The sequence below is a fragment of the Coregonus lavaretus genome (assembly GCF_964263955.1).
Source record: "Coregonus lavaretus genome assembly, chromosome: 37".
Taxonomy (NCBI): domain Eukaryota; kingdom Metazoa; phylum Chordata; class Actinopteri; order Salmoniformes; family Salmonidae; genus Coregonus; species Coregonus lavaretus.
In genome coordinates, this window is record NC_140024.1 from 31,607,643 (window position 1) to 31,625,377 (window position 17,735).

The following is a 17,735-nucleotide window of genomic DNA, read 5'->3' on the forward strand; positions in this document are numbered from 1 at the left end:
TCTGGATTTGGAGTCACCCTCAAAATTAAAGTGGAAAACCACACTACAGGCTGATCCAACTTTTATGTAATGTCCTTAAAACAAGTTAAAATGAGGCTCAGTAGTGTGTGTGGCCTCCACGTGCCTGTATGACCTCCCTGCAACGCCTGGGCATGCTCCTGATGAGGTGGCGGGTGGTCTCCTGAGGGATCTCCTCCCAGACCTGGACTAAAGCATCCGCCAACTCCTGGACAGTCTGTGGTGCAACGTGGCGTTGGTGGATGGAGCGAGACATGATGTCCCAGATGTGCTCAATTGGATTCAGGTCTGGGGAACGGGCGGGCCAGTCCATAGCATCAATGCCTTCCTCTTGCAGGAACTGCTGACACACTCCAGCCAAATGAGGTCTAGCATTGTCTTGCATTAGGAGGAACCCAGTGCCAACCGCACCACAATATGGTCTCACAAGGGGTCTGAGGATCTCATCTCGGTACCTAATGGCAGTCAGACTACCTCTGGCGAGCACATGGAGGGCTGTGCGGCCCCCCAAAGAAATGCCACCCCACACCATGACTGACCCACCGCCAAACCGGTCATGCTGGAGGATGTTGCAGGCAGCAGAACGTTCTCCACGGCGTCTCCAGACTCTGTCACGTCTGTCACATGTGCTCAGTGTGAACCTGCTTTCATCTGTGAAGAGCACAGGGCGCCAGTGGCGAATTTGCCAATCTTGGTGTTCTCTGGCAAATGCCAAACGTCCTGCACGGTGTTGGGCTGTAAGCACAACCCCCACCTGTGGACGTCGGGCCCTCATACCACCCTAATGGAGTCTGTTTCTGACCGTTTGAGCAGACACATGCACATTTGTGGTCTGCTGGAGGTCATTTTGCAGGGCTCTGGCAGTGCTCCTCCTGCTCCTCCTTGCACAAAGGCAGAAGTAGCGGTCCTGCTGCTGGGTTGTTGCCCTCCTACGGCCTCTTCCACGTCTCCTGATGTACTGGCCTGTCTCCTGGTAGCGCCTCCATGCTCTGGACACTACGCTGACAGACACAGCAAACCTTCTTGCCACAGCTCGCATTGATGTGCCATCCTGGATGAGCTGCACTACCTGAGCCACTTGTGTGGGTTGTAGACTCCGTCTCATGCTACCACTAGAGTGAAAGCACCGCCAGCATTCAAAAGTGACCAAAACATCAGCCAGGAAGCATAGGAACTGAGAAGTGATCTGTGGTCACCACCTGCAGAACCACTTTTTTATTGGGGGTGTCTTGCTAATTGCCTATAATTTCCACCTGTTGTCTATTCCATTTGCACAACAGCATGTGAAATGTATTGTCAATCAGTGTTGCTTCCTAAGTGGACAGTTTGATTTCACAGAAGTGTGATTGACTTGGAGTTACATTGTGTTGTTTAAGTGTTCCCTTTATTTTTTTGAGCAGTGTATATTATTAAATCTTTATTTAATTAGGCAAGTCAGTTAAGAACAAATTCTTATTTACAATGACGGCCTACCCCGGCCAAACCCGGACGACGCTGGGCCAATTGTCCGCCGCCCTATGGGACTGTAATCACGCCTGGATTGTGATACAGCCTGGATCGAACCAGGGTCTGTAGTGACGCCTCTAGCACTGAGATGCAGTGCCTTAGACCGCTGCGCTACTCGGGAGCCTGAAGCATACAGTGATTTCCCTGTTGTGAATTATAGAGGAGAAATGAAATCGTTTATCACGTGTTGGCTCACATATCTTTTACCTCCTTCATCCTCCCCTCCTTTCTCCCTGCTTTACCGCTCTCTTCTTCACTCTGTAGTGCACACACATACTTCCTGTTTGAAGCACGAGAGCGAAGGTTGACGGAAAAGGCCTTTTAAATGGCCTTTTATTTTGTTTTATTCTTAGCCCTTTATTGACTAGTCCCGCTGTCTGCTTATATGATTCACATGGTAAAGAGGGGGCAACAGCAGAATGACTTTCCACCAGAGAAGCTCCATTAATGTCCCCTACCACGTGTATCAGACAGGTGGACACGTGTGATAACAGACCTGCTCAGTGCCAATCCAACCCGGTTTATACATGTTTTTCTAAAAGCCTTTGTCCGTCTGATTAGCTTTTTCTCCTGGGTGTTCCAGGCAGAGAAACCACATGAATTCTCTATGATGTACTATTTCATCCAAGGCCCAGAATGTGAAGAACTGAGGCTTTGTGTGGATTGGTCCAATTTGAGGGAAGAAGCACTGATGGGGTCTTTTATCTGGCTCTATACAGGGCTAATGGAAGGACAAGGCACAGCGTATTCACTGCACCAGACGCACTACACCTGGTGTTCACTCACAACTGTTATTGAGTCAGTGAGAGGCCATGTTGTGTGCATATGAACATATTGCCCTACTTTTACTCATGGTGTGGAGCACTTCAGTGGAGGATAGAGCTTTTACAAATGTTCCATAAAACTGTCACCACACCAGTATTCTTCAATCTATGACGCCTCAGGTTGCTATTGTTATTAGGTGTGTTGTAGTGCTGCTTGTGTAGCATGAACAAACCCTAATGAGATTCAATACCATGCACCCACCAGTACCCCCCAGTCAGTCAGTACCAGTACCCCCGAGTCCGTCGGTACCAGTACCCTCCAGTCCGTCGGTACCAGTACCCCCGAGTCCGTCGGTACCAGTAACCCCGAGTCCGTCGGTACCAGTAACCCTGAGTCCGTCGGTACCAGTACCCCCGAGTCCGTCGGTACCAGTATCCCCGAGTCCGTCGGTACCAGTACCCCCCAGTCCGTCGGTACCAGTACCCCCGAGTCCGTCGGTACCAGTATCCCCCAGTCCGTCGGTACCAGCCCTGAAGACAAGCATGCCAGGCAGTGACATGGACATACTCTGGGGATTGTATGTTTCTGTTTCTGGGTAAGAAAGGTATCCTGAGTTCGACTGGGTCTCTCCCATGAGGCCTTGATGGTGTGACACACCTGACACCTTGTAAAGCCCCAGTACACACACTTCCCTCTGGGGGATAGGCATGACACACACTCGCATGCATGAACACACATGCATGCACGCATACTAGAGGTCTTCACGGGTCCAAAAAGTTGGAAATGGACCTGAAGATTTCCCACCCGGACCAGATATGCATAAATAAAAAAATTATAATATAGAGACCTGTTCCGAACGGACCTGAGGACAACTAGACCTGGTCGGATCCAGACCCGGTCCGATCCGATCAGTGATGGAAGCAGCAGAAAAGCAACTTTATTAACCAGGGATGATAACGCGCGAGAAGAGGTAGAGAGATGTACTGCTCTACATTTTTACATTTAAGTCATTTAGCAGACGCTCTTATCCAGAGCGACTTACAGTTAGTGAGTGCATACATTTTTCATACTGGCCCCCCGTGGGAATCGAACCCACAACCCTGGCGTTGCAAGCGCCATGCTCTACCAACTGAGCTACAGGAGGCCTAGCTTGGTTATTGATCATCAAACATGATTACGTAGTACCTGTCTTGACTGCATCAAACAGGGAGAAGCTAGGTAAGCCAGCTAACATTAGCTAGCTAGGCTAATTGAGGCTGCATGTACTTTCTCATCCTACAGTTACAAATAACAACAACTCCATTCAGAATATAAAGTAGCAGCCTCCCTGTTGGCTCTTGGTCATTGTAGCCCATCCTTCTCCTTTAACTTTTAATTCCATTTTCCATTGATTTGATATCTCCTAACTTCTGCCACACCGAGGCTCTATGACTGTAGCCTATTGCTGCTTTGATGACTTATGATTGGCCAACAACAACTCTGGTGAAAACTCTCTCTCGCTCGCTCTCTCTCTCTCCCTCCATTTGGATCTGTACGGGCCATTCCGGACAAGTCAGTTATAATTACACATACCCGAGACAAGAATATCAAATCCGGCCCAGACCCGTGACATTATTTAGAATTCTGGATCTGCTCGGGTACAGGTGGATCCATGAAGACCTCTAACGCACGCAAACACACACAGCATGCATAAACACACACAGTGTACACCCTCACCCCATTGGAAAAACTGAACTGCTGCAGTAAAAAAACACTATTAAAGCCAAAAAGTTTTCAGCGCAACATAAAAACATGGTTTTAACTTGTTAGCTACAAAGTTTATGCTGCAAGCTCAATAAACAGTGATTAACAACCGTCCTCAACCATCAAGTTTGTTTCCATGATGTCATCTGGACAAGGACACATATCAAGGTCAAAGCCTCCAGGAGATGGACCACACAGAGACTTTAAAATACAAAATAGCTGCCATTCTCAACACGCCTCAATGATTTGAAGAAACACCTCTCTGGGTAGTTGTGAATGTCAGCAGTTAAGACAGGATCTGTGCCGCATCACCTCTGTCTCACATCTACCGCTCTCCGAGATGGGATTACAGAGATTATGGTTTTATGCCACATCATTATTTGGGGATAGAAACATTTGAAATGCCACAGCAATATTGCGACAGGAAAAATGATCCAGTCAACATCCTAAAGTCAGACCAACATAAATAATAAAATATCTGCAAACACAAAGAAAGAAGCTTCTTACAAGCCAACCAATTGGCTTCACAGGGCATATGAGTACCAATGCCATAGACCGCACAAAGGAGCAAAATAACTTGGCCTTGAGTGTTTCGAAGGGAAATCTTTTGCATTCCTAAATCTTATTGAAAAAAATCTGCAAAAGCAGGCCTTGTTGATTGATCACTAAAGCAGAATTGAGCTGCAAGAGAGATGTGGACTGCTCGGCAGAGCACATAAATCCAAATTCCGCAGACACCACAAAGGTGCCAAAATAATTTGTCTCCGAATGACGTTACATTTATGTCGGAGTAATGTTTTTTATCTGGGTTGATAACAGAGTTACGCAAGGTCCCTATCTCACAATCAGCTGTGTGAGTCCTCGGCCGAAGAATAATGAGACATTCTTAAGCAATTAAACTGACACACAGTGGGCCATTATCAACGCCCATATAAATGGAATTACATGCACAGCCAAGAGCCAAGAGTTTTTGTGGACTTGGCCATGAGTCAAAACCTTCCTCTGTTTCAACAAAACTGGAGCTCCAGGCTCAAACCCATGTGGGCGATGGACTTCAAGGCTTCAATTAAAGACAGAGGCATGACAGCCGTCATGATCATTTCCCATATTCACTTGCTGCTTTGACTTTTCAAAGCCAATGACTCCAAAACATCTCATTCTTATTCTTGTGATCAACCATCATCCACCAAAACAAAAAGGCTTTTACGGTGGCAAACTGTGGTCTGGTACACCACAGGCCTTGCAAAATAGCAACAGACATTCCAGACCATTAGGGGAATGGTTAGAGAAGAAATCTCCACAATGGTGATGCTGTTACAGTGCCTTGCAAAAGTATTCATCCCCCTTGGCGTTTTTCCTATTTTGTTGCATTACAACCTGTAATTTAAATTGATTTTTATTTGGATTTCATATAATAAACATACACAAAATAGTCAAAATTGGTGTGAAATGAAAAAAATAACTTGTTTCAAAAAATTCATAAAAATAAATAACAGAAAAGTGGTGTGTGCATATGTATTCACCCCCTTTGCTATGAAGCCCCTAAATAAGATCTGGTGCAACCAATTACCTTCAGAAGTCACATAATTAGTTAAATAAAGTCCACCTGTGTGCAATCTAAGTGTCACATGATCTGTCACATGATCTCAGTATATATACACCTGTTCTGAAAGGCCCCAGAGTCTGCAACACCACTAAGCAAGGGGCACCACCAAGCAAGCGGCACCATGAAGACCAAGGAGCTCTCCAAACAGGTCAGGGACAAAGTTGTGGAGAAGTACAGATCAGGGTTGGGTTATAAAAAAATATCCGAAACTTTGAACATCCCACAGAGCACCATTAAATCCATTATTAAAAAATTGAAAGAATATGGCACCACAACAAACCTGCCTAGAGAGGGCCGCCCACCAAAACTCACAGACCAGGCAAGGAGGGCATTAATCAGAGAGGCCACAAAGAGACCAAAGATAACCCTGAAGGAGCTGCAAAGCTCCACAGCTTAGATTGGAGTATATTAGGACCACTTTAAACCGTACACTCCACAGAGCTGGGCTTTAAGGAAGAGTGGCCAGAAAAAAGCCATTGCTTAAAGAAAGAAATAAGCAAACACGTTTGGTGTTCGCCAAAAGGCATGTGGGAGACTCCCCAAACATATGGAAGAAGGTACTCTGGTCAGATGAGACTAAAATTGAGCCTTTTGTCCATCAAGGAAAACACTATGTCTGGCGCAAACCCAACACCTCTCATCACCCCGAGAACACTATCCCCACAGTGAAGCATGGTGGTGGCAGCATCATACTGTGGGGATGTTTTTCCATCGGCAGGGACTGGGAAACTGGTCAGAATTGATGGAATGATGGATGCCGCTTGTAATGATGTCATGTCATAGTATTGTGAGGACAGAGGAAGAGTTAAGAGATGAGTGGTTTGGGGCCATGAAGTCTACATTCCATTATGCAAAGGAGATTAGTGATGTTTAGGATAGCATGAGTGATGTTTAGGATAGTGACTTGAGGTAAAGAGTGATGAACATCAAAGACAGGGAGTGCCCATGGAGACTTGCCAGATGTATGCCAGGAAGATGGTAATAAAGGGTATATAAGGTTGTGTGTCTTTGTTCAAGTTAGTTCAACTGACGAAGGGCAAAGCCATGTCCGTTTGTTAGATGAACCCACGAGCTCGTGATTCAATAAATACTTGGTATGAAATCTCCACAGAATGTCTAAGTATATCCTTGCATCCTTGATTCTTTGATACTTGAGAAACTCATCATAACACCGCTAAATACAGGGAAATTCTTGAGGGGAACCTGTTTCAGTCTTCCAGAGATTTGAGACTGGGACGGAGGTTCACCTTCCAGCAGGACAATGACCCTAAGCATACTGCTAAAGCAACACTCGAGTGGTTTAAGGGGAAACATTTAAATGTCTTGGAATGGCCTAGTCAAAGCCCAGACCTCAATCCAATTGAGAATCTGTGGTATGACTTAAAGATTGCTGTACACCAGCGGAACCCATCCTTGAATAATGGGCAAAAATCCAGTGGCTAGATGTGCCAAGCTTATAGAGACATACCCCAAGAGACTTGCAGCTGTAATTGCTGCAAAAGGTGGCTCTTCAAAGTATTGACTTTGGGGGGGTGAATAGTTATGCACGCTCAAGTTTCCTGTTTTTTTGTCTTCTTTTTTGTTTGTTTCACCAGAAAAAATATTTTGCATCTTCAAAGTGGTAGGCATGTTGTGTAAATCAAATGATACAAACCCCCCAAAAAATCCATTTTAATTCCAGGTTGTAAGGCAACAAAATAGGAAAAATGCCAAGGGGGGTGAATACTTTCGCAAGCCACTGTATCTTTTCTGCTTAGCAACCCCTTTCAGAAGCTCCAAACCAAAACATAGCAAGCACAATGTTGACAACTACACTAATTATAGCTTACAACTGAGTAATTAATACCTGATTACCACAAGGCCTGAACTGTGATGTTAATACAAAACAAACAGTCTGCATACTGTACTTTCTATGTAATGGCGAGGACCCGTTCTGAATATGTGTTTAAATCAGATAATTTGCAATAGCGACCAGCGCAATCCCAAAAAAATTGGGACTGGTAAACTGAGGTGCATATTTTTTTGCAAAGAAGGGTCTGAACAATGTGTGTTGAAATGTGGGTCGACATGTGGGTTGAAATGTGGGTTGAAATGTGGGTTGACATGTGGGTTGAAATGTAGGGTTGAAATGTGGGTTGAAATCCTGGACTTCCCTTTCTTTTGTATCCCTCACAGACAGACGGGATGGTGCAATGTCTGGTATATGACAAGCAACAATGTATGTCCTTAGAAAACGTTCCTACAGTAGTAGACAACATAAATCTCCCATTACCTGTGGTTGAACTGTCTATATAGCAGCCTATTCAACAGGGCTCTAGGATTACGCTTCAAATCTGTTAGCCTTAGGATACACACAAGTCAATACCAGCCAAACCCAGCAGCTGTAGCAATAAACCACCAGTCTGGGTGATGGATGGGTAATTAGTCAGTCTGCCTTGCTATCCTCTTCAGTATCTCTCTCTCTTGGACACTTTATACAGCTAAGTAAAAAACGGACCATATAGCTTTTCCTACCTTGGTCATAACATTCATGAGCTTAAAGGGATAGTTCCCTAAATCCTTTTAATAACCCCACAGCACCCGCCCCTCTCACAATTTTTTAAAAACGTTTGTGAACTAACACTCGCTCTGGATAAGAGCATCTGCTAAATGACTAAAATGTTATGTTTTTAGTTAGAAAATGCTAAGGATAGCGGTTGCTGTCAGTGGCTACGTATACAAAACAAACGCGTGGGTTACGGTCTCTCTTTGTCCAGGCTGCTTTCCGGGTAAGGAAACAAATAAGACATTTTGTAATGAAATGTGGATGAACTAATTGCTTTAACTTAACACATTTGGTACTCAACCAGTATTTTAAAAGCAACAACTCATTTGTGTGGCAGTGGTTTCCAAAATGGCCACCATTAACCACAGTCTTGGCACTGGTCCTGCTCTGAGTGGATGGCTTCTTCTCTCTCTCTCTCTCACTACCTTACAAATCAAACTCAAGCACAAGAGACAAAACCCAGACACTGATCTCACACTCCTTTTTGTCTTGTGGTTTGTCCTTGATAATAAAATGCAGAGAAGTGATGACATTCCACCTCAAGCTATCAAATCCTTTCAGGATAGGTTAAGGGCTGTGTTATTCCCAATAAGATTTAGTATCAAGGTTCTTTGCTTAATTACTGCACATAAATCATATGAACTGCTACTGCACTGCCTCGTAAAATCAATTTCAACACATATCAGTCTTCGAAAAGCCGTAGGGATTATCAACTGTAGTTGCACAGGGATGATGCCCTGTAAAATATGTATTCTGGATGAGAAGCCCATCTTTAAAAGACTTTCACCTCTACCGCAATTTCAACAGTGACAGGCATTGGAAGATTTGTTTACACAGAGCGGTAAAAAGGTTAGACAAGGTAACAACTGTCAATCAAATGCAAGACATTGTAATATCAAGGTATCATTTCAGGATTTCACCTGACATCAGCGAATGACTCAGATATGTTTGAATCAAGAAGGGAATTATTATGTATTACTTTCCTATTAACCACTGAGCAAAAACTGGTTGAATAAACGTTGCTTTCACGTCATTTCCCCAAAAAAGATCTATGTGACTTGTAAAAAGTCATCAATGTAAAACACATTAAATCCAATAACGTCGTAACATGTTCGGTTGTTTTCACATTGAATTCACAGTAGTTGACAACTCAACCAAATGTAAATCAAAACTAGATGATGAACTGATTGATGTCTGTGCCCAGTGGGTATCTACGAAAACAACTTTCCACAAGTCTAAATGCACCTCCTGTGAGCCCCCAAACTGGTCTAATAATTATGTTTCTTAGAAAACATAAAATTTCAACACATAAAAACATGTCCTTAGAAGATAGTATATGGGGAGATATTTCTGAGAGACCTAAATTGGTCACAGCACCTGTCACGATCGTTGCACGATGAAGCGGACCAAGGCGCAGCGTGATAAACGTACATATTTTATTGCAGTACACCACACGAACAAAACAACAAACGAAACGATACGTGAAGTCCTAGGTTATACAACAAACCTTAACGGAACAAGATCCCACAAAATAACAGTGCCAAACAGGCTGCCTAAGTATGGTCCCCAATCAGAGACAACAAGCTACAGCTGCCTCTGATTGGGAACCACCCTGGCCAACATAGATATACACGAACTAGAACACAAACCTAGAAAACTAAACAATAGAAAATCCACACCCTGGCTCAACATTTAATAGTCCCCAGAGCCAGGGCGTGACAGTACCCCCCCCAAAGGAGCGGACTGCGACCGCGCCAACCAAACACAACAGGGGAGGGGCCGGGTGGGCATTCCGCCTCGGAGGCGGATCCGGCTCCGGGCGTGACCACCACTCTATCTCTACACCCCCCGTAGCGCCCCTGGTCTGGTCTGACCCCGCTGGCCGGAGCTGGACTGGACACCGGTGGAGCGGATTGCTCTGGCTCCGGTGTGGAGCAGCTGACCGGTGCCGGACCAGGCACCGGTGGAACAGGCACGGACCGTGCCGGACTGACGACGCGCACCACTGGCTTGGTGCGGGGAGCAGGAACGGGCCGGACCGGGCTGACGACGCGCACCATTGGCTTGGTGCGGGGAGCAGGAACAGGCCGGACCGGGCTGGCGACGCGCACCACTGGCTTGGTGCGGGGAGCAGGAACGGGCCGGACCGGGCTGACGACGCGCACCATTGGCTTGGTGCGGGGAGCAGGAACGGGCCGGACCGGGCTGACGACACGCACCATTGGCTTGGTGCGGGGAGCAGGAACAGGCCGGACCGGGCTGGCGACGCGCACCACTGGCTTGGTGCGGTGAGCAGGAACGGGCAGGACCGGGCTGACGACGCGCACCATTGGCTTGGTGCGGGGAGCAGGAACAGGCCGGACCGGGCTGAAGACGTGCACCACAGGCTTGGTGCGGGGAGCAGGAACGGGCCGGACCGTGCCGGGCTGGTGACGCGCACCACAGGCTTAGTGCGGGGAGCAGGAACGGGCCGGACCGGACTGGTGACACACACCATTGGCTTGGTGCGGGGAGCAGGAACAGGCCGGACCGGGCTGGCGACGCGCACCACTGGCTTGGTGCGGGGAGCAGGAACGGGCCAGACCGGGCTGACGACGCGCACCATTGGCTTGGTGCGGGGAGCAGGAACAGGCCGGACCGGGCTGAAGACGTGCACCACAGGCTTGGTGCGGGGAGCAGGAACGGGCCGGACCGGGCTGGGCTGGTGACGCGCACCACAGGCTTAGTGCGGGGAGCAGGAACGGGCCGGACCGGACTGGTGACACACACCACTTGCTTGGTGCGAGGAGCGGGACTGGGTTTCCTCATAAACCTCCACTCACTCTGCTGCCTAACCAGTTCCTCTCGCCGTGCCTCCACACTCTCCTTCTCCCTCGTGACCAGTGGCCCCCGTAACCTGGCGGCCTCCTCTGCTAACCTGCTGAACCGCTCTATCGCGGCCTCCCGCTGCCTCATCGTCCACGGCGGGAGCCCCCCCAAAAAATGTTTTTGGGCTTGTCTCTCCCCCGTGAACATGGCCTCCTCTTCACGCTGCTTGATCCAGTCGTGGTGGGATCTTCTGTCACGATCGTTACATGATGAAGCGGACCAAGGCGCAGCGTGATAACCGTTCATCTTTTATTGAAGTACAAACACAAGATACAAACATAACATAGGGGAACTTATAGGTGACATAATCAATACAGAATACGAAACAGGTGCACTAACTAGACATGACAAAACAAACATCGAAAACATCAAACGGTAGTAGCTAGTACTCCGGGGACGACGAACGCCGAAGCCTGCCCGAGCAAGGAGGAGGAGCAGCCTCGGCGGCATCCGTGACAGCACCCATCAGTGTAAATCAGATTTTAATTAACAAGCACTGCCAAGGCAATTTTCTCTGGGTTTTTTAAATGACAGACCAGTTAGTCCATTTCAAGGGTGACCAAGGTAATTATGCACCGCAAGACAAAGGTCCCTGTGTGATTGGAGTGAGATGGACGTGACTAGAAAGGTAGAAATAAGACAAAAGGTTGGTTCAAGTTAATTTTAAGTCAAACGAGTTGCTGATAATCTCTTGACGATAAAGTCTTTAAAGTTGTAATATGTGTTACCGGCTGAGAGAAGCAGAGATAAACTGGGCCAAAAATTAATGACACTATGTGGAGCTCTAGACCAGCGGTTTTCAACCGGTGTCACGGCACACTGGTGTGCCTTGAGGAACTCTCAGGTGTGCCGCAAAAAACTTTCCTAATCTTGATTATTTCTTGGAACACTCAATTATAAACGTGACCTATGGAATGCAGGTGGAATTTTGTACTCCGGAGCACCAGTGCTGCTCAGATAATACATTGAATGGCACATGAATACATCTGTTTGGTTGTTTCAAATCCAGTGCCTCAGGCTGTTGTTACGTTGATTATTATTTGTGGGGCCTGCATCACGAGCATTTGTGTCATTTTCCTTAGCCTGTGAGAACCATTAGCACAGGGACTAGGTTTAGTTGTACCACAGCCTCTGCCATAGAAACAAAAAACAAAACAGAGCATGGCTTTGTGTCCATGGTTGCAGCATTACAATGCAGAAAACCACTCGTCTGTAGCCCAAATGGTTTAAAACTAAATACATATTTCTAGCAGGGATTTGCGGGACGCTCTTAAAAAGGTGTACACGCAAATTAATCATCATGACTAAGGAACTATGAAAATAGTTCAAATAAACCCAATTTAAATCTATAAAAAACTTTTGTCACAGAAAATAGATGATTTTCAGTATGGATCAGATGAGATGGAGGTGATTACCACTAAATAAATTAATAGGGATATTTTAGGTGTGCCGGAACATTCTTCATCCCATCACAAGGTGTGCCACTGTTCAAAAAAGGTTGGGAACCACTGTTCTAGACACACCTGTAGCAGAGGTGGTTCGGTGAACTCTAATTGCATGATTAGTTAGACGTGTGTTAGCTTTCCAAGATAATGCTTTAGCTCAGTGGGCTAACAGTCTTGAGGCGCACAAAACCTGGGTCAGCCCTAAAACTGGTTGACTTTTAATTAGCAGTTGACCATTTTATTTCACAGTATGTTTAATATCTATATAAAAATATATGTCATGTTGCATTAGCATGATACGTACTAAAGGTCAATCTTTAGCACAGTTAGGTTCTATTTTCCTTTCCAGACGACAGAGAAGAGCCAGCCGCCTTTCTCACAAGGATCACATTTGTTGTTAGGGTGGTGTTTGGTGGGGAGCAGGTGGCACACTTCAATTAGGGTGCGAGAAAGCCAGCGACCCATCGGAGAGAGGCTGAGGTGGAAGGAGGAACAGGAGGGTCAGAGAGCTGTTGAAGCGTCCAATCCCTGCTGGAGGCTGTTTATGGCATCCAGACTGACCCTCCACTAAACCCCAGGGATTCACAAAGATGTACACATGCAAGTCAACACACCTTCCTCTGACTAGGATTTTTCCATGGACTGTAACATGCTTCTTGTGAGAGCATGGTCCTCTCTCTCTCTCTCTCTCTCTCTCTCTCTCTCTCTCTCTCTCTCTCTCTCTCTCTCTCTCTCTCTCTCTCTCTCTCTCTCTCTCTCTCTCTCTCTCTCTCCTCTCTCTCTCTCTCTCTCTCTCTCTCTCTCTCTCTCTCCTCTCCTCTCTCTCTCTCTCTCTCTCTCTCTCTCTCTCTCATCTCTCTCTCATCTCCTCTCTCTCTCTCTCTCTCTCTCTCTCTCTCTCTCTCTCTCTCTCTCTCTCTCTCTCTCTCTCTCCTCTCTCTCTCTCTCTCCTCTCTCTCTCTCTCTCTCTCTCTCTCCTCTTCTCTCCTCTCTCTCTCTCTCTCTCTCTCTCTCTCTCTCTCTATTATATATATATATATATATATATATATATATATATATTAGAGGTGTATATCACTAAACAGGATCAATGAATGTGTCCTGCGTGGCTCAGTTGGTAGAGCATGACACTTGCAATCCAGGGTTGTGGGTTCGATCCCCACGGGGGACCAGTACAAAAATGTATGCACTAACTACTGTAAGATGCTGAGGATAAGAGAGTCTGCTAAATGATGTAAATGTCGTTAGCCATCCAAATTTTTGAAGTTATATTAGACATGGCTGTTGAGTCAGTCTTTCTCAACTAACTAGGAAACATTGAGTTTGCTGGCATGCCTCACAGGCTAGCACACAATATTGCATTTCACCACCTTATGAGTTTGCAACCAACATTTAACTGCCAAAATAAAGGAAACACTTGAGTAAATGAGGGATACAAAGTACAAAGTATATTGAGAGCAGGTGCTTTCACACAGGTGTGGTTCCTGAGTTCATTAAGCAATTAACATCCCATCATGCTTAGGGTCATGTATAAAAATGCCCAGTTGCCCATACATTTTGCTACCATGGCTAGAAGAAGAGATCTCAGTGACTTTGAAAGAGGGGTCTCAAAGGAACATACGGTGTTTAAAGGGTGTGTGTCTCAGTCACCAGATCTCAACCCAACTGAACACTTATGGGAGATTCTGGAGCGGAGCCTGAGACTTAGTTTTCCACCACCATCAACGAAACACCAAATTACTTTATTGTGGAAGAATGATGTAGCATCCCTCCAATAGAGTTCCAGACACTTGCCAAGGTGCATTGAAGCTGCTCTGGTGGCCCAATACCCTATTAAGACACTTTATGTTGGTGTTCCCTTTATTTAGGCAGTTACCTGTAGATACTAAGCGACTGTTAATAAAATATTTTATGAAATGTATGGCCGTGAAAGAACTCTGACATAAGAGTTCTCCTACACAGAGCATGAAAATGTCAATTATGAGTATGGAAGTGATAACAGCCACAGCCTTGAACACTGACAAAGTGCGCCAGAAAAACTAGTTCTTTGTATTGCACAAATCTACAAGACGGCAAAGAGCAATTTGGCCATGAAATGAGAGTGGTGATGTTCTTCTCATGATTTATTGGCTTACTGTACTGACATCGTTGGTACCGGACTCCGTAACTTGGTAATGGAGTCTGTCTGTTTGTCTGTCTGTCTCTCTCTCTCTGCCCGGTTGCCTTCCTGCGTGACTGCCTACATGCCTGTCTATCTATCGAACCCATTCAGCTAAATCCAGAGCAGTTGTAGCATTTTCTGGGAAATGAAACGAGTTGGTAGAGCACGGCACTTGAAACGTCAGGATTGTGGGTTCGATTCCCGGGGCCACCCATGACCTATACGTAGAATGTATGCACGCATGACAATAAAATCGCTTTGGATGAAAGCATCTGCTAAATGGCGTATATTATGATATACATTATTTAAGACAGAAAAGCTGTTGTTTGGTTTACTCACCAGCGGGAGCGCTGTCACACTCATTCAGGTTACACTTCTGGCTGTTTTCTGGCCAGGGCTCAGGGTCACACTGGGCATGCTCCTCCTCCTCTGTCTTGGTGTTCACACACTTCACCAGCCTCCGCTGCACGCCGCCACCACAGGATGCAGAGCACTGGGATGGGGGAAACACTGATATACTGAGGGCTGTTCGGACACAGTGATAGACAAGCTGTAAGCTGCATCACACGTTAAGTCATAAGCACACAGGCGTTCAACTTAATGCGCGCACACACACACACACACACACACACACACACACACACACACACACACACACACACAGATGTGCAAACACTAACAAGATCACTGCTTCTGTAATATTGTGTAGAGACAGGCAGACTTAAAGGAGCATCACAAAAGCACTACATCTTCAAAACAGGGAATACAAGTAACATGGAGAATAGCTATATGTGGCTAACTGCTGCAATACTGTACTCGTGTAGCGTGTTCCTTAACAAATAAAGAAATGGAGTGCAATCCTTCAAAAAGTTCAATAATGATCTGATCCTATTGGCAGTAACAAGACAGGGTGTTTCCACAGAAGAACAGGAAAACACAATTTAATCACAGTTCACCAAGAACATTGAATGACAATGGGCAGTGAGTGATCCTTTCGGTAATGAGCAGTAACTATCAGCCCATTTATAGAGTGTTCTTGATCACAGTAATTACATTAGATGCACAGCATCTGCCACAGACCTAAACTACCCGCGTCAATAGATTCCTTGCTTCCTATAGTGTGTCACCCCAGCCTGGCCCGGCCTGGATCTCCCTCCTCCTAAGGCCATTACCACTGAGCAAATCAAAGCACATCAATTACACAGCAGCAGGCCTGATGGCTCCATCTCCCCCCACATTCTAATCATGGTGAAAGTCGTTCCTCATCAAACCCTTGAGGTGGGCACGTGCATAGCACACACAACTCCATAGGGAGCCAGGCTCTGTGTGTGCTCGTGTGAAGCTAGGTCAGGCACTAGCTTGAGGGAGGCAACACAAACGCTTAGTGGAGGACTTGGTGTGTGTGTGTTATCACTCTCTCGCTTTCCCTCTCTCTTTCTCTCTCGCTTTCCCTCTCTCTTTCTCTCTCTTGCTTTCTCTCTCTTGCTTTCTCTGTATCTCTCTCTCTCTCGCTTTCCCTTTCTCTTTCTCTCTCTTGCTTTCTCTCTCTCGCTTTCCCTCTCGCTTTCTCTCTCTTGCTTTCTCTGTCTCTCTCTCTCTCTCTTTCTCTCTCTCACATTCGCTCTCTCTTTCTCTCGCTCTCTCTCACTCTCTCTGTGTGTCCTAGCAAAGATAGTCTCTTGCAGTTTTGACGTGGTTTGGGATTAAAGCAGCACTCGCTGCTATCAAAGGCTGGTTTGGCTCCAACTTCTGAGGGAGGATGGAAGGAGTGATGGAGGGAGGTGTGGGCTCTGAATGAGTCATGTAATTGCTGGCGAAACAGCATGAGGTCTGAAACAGGTTGGGGTTTGCTCATCTTCTGCAGCTTTAAGTCAGTGTTTTGACAAAACCACAGTCAATCTATTCTTTGCTGAAGAGAAGTCTTCATAGAGTTGTTCTCATACATACGGTAATATGTGTTTCTGTGTTATTCAAAGCAAGGCTTCAGCTCCATTTCCATTCAGTTCCAGTTTTCATGTGTTTGTGAATTTCCCACCTAGGAGTTCCATTCTGTTATATTCTCTCACCTAGGAGTTCCATTCTATTCTCCCACCTAGGAGTTCCATTCTGTTATATTCTCACAACTAGGAGTTCCATTCTATTCTCCCAACTAGGAGTTCCATTCTATTCTCCCATCTAGGAGTTCCATTCTATTCTCCCAACTAGGAGTTCCATTCTATTCTCCCAACTAGGAGTTCCATTCCATTCTCCCATCTAGGAGTTCCATTATATTGTCCCATCTAGGAGTTTCATTCTATTGTCTCATCTAGGAGTTCCATTCTATTCTCCCAATTATGAGTTCCATTCTGTTCTATTCTCCCATCTAGGAATTCCATTCTATTCTCCCATCTAGGAGTTCCATTCTATTCTCCCAACTAGGAGTTCCATTCTACTCTCCCAGCTAGGAGTTCCATTCTATTCTCCCAGCTAGGAGTTCCATTCTATTCTTCCAGCTAGGAGTTCCATTCTGTTCTATTCTCCCATCTAGGAGTTCCATTCTATTATATTCTCCCATCTAGGAGTTCCATTCTATTCTCCCATCTGGGAGTTCCATTCTATTCTATTATCCCATCTAGGAGTTCCATTCTGTTATATTCTCCCAACTAGGAGTTCCATTCTATTCTATTCTCCCATCTAGAAGTTCCATTCTATTAGCCCATCTAGGAGTTCCATTCTATTCTATTCTCCCAACTAGGAGTTCCATTCTATTCTATTCTCCCATCTAGGAGTTCCATTCTATTCTCCCAACTAGGAGATCCATTCTATTCTCCCAACTAGGAGTTCCATTCTATTCTATTCTGCCAACTAGGAGTTCCATTCTATTCTCCCATCTAGGAGTTCCATTCTATTCTATTCTCCCAACTAGGAGTTCCATTCTACTCTCCCAGCTAGGAGTTCCATTCTATTCTCCCAGCTAGGAGTTCCATTCTATTCTCCCAACTAGGAGTTCCATTCTGTTCTATTCTCCCATCTAGGAGTTCCATTCTATTATATTCTCCCATCTAGGAGTTCCATTCTATTCTATTTTCCCATCTAGGA

At 45.8% G+C, this 17,735-nt stretch overlaps 1 protein-coding gene across 1 annotated transcript in view; it reads right to left on the reverse strand.

Annotated features, from left to right (window-relative positions):
- Window positions 1-17,735, reverse strand: part of LOC311111422 (A disintegrin and metalloproteinase with thrombospondin motifs 7-like) — a gene marked incomplete at its 5' end in the record, with an annotated part of 143,718 nt that overhangs the window by 11,976 nt on the left and 114,007 nt on the right. Inside the window, one exon of the mRNA XM_084154137.1 lies at window positions 14,997-15,150. Within this exon, the coding sequence (XP_084010263.1) occupies window positions 14,997-15,150 (154 nt within the window). The remainder of the gene's footprint in view (window positions 1-14,996; window positions 15,151-17,735) is intronic.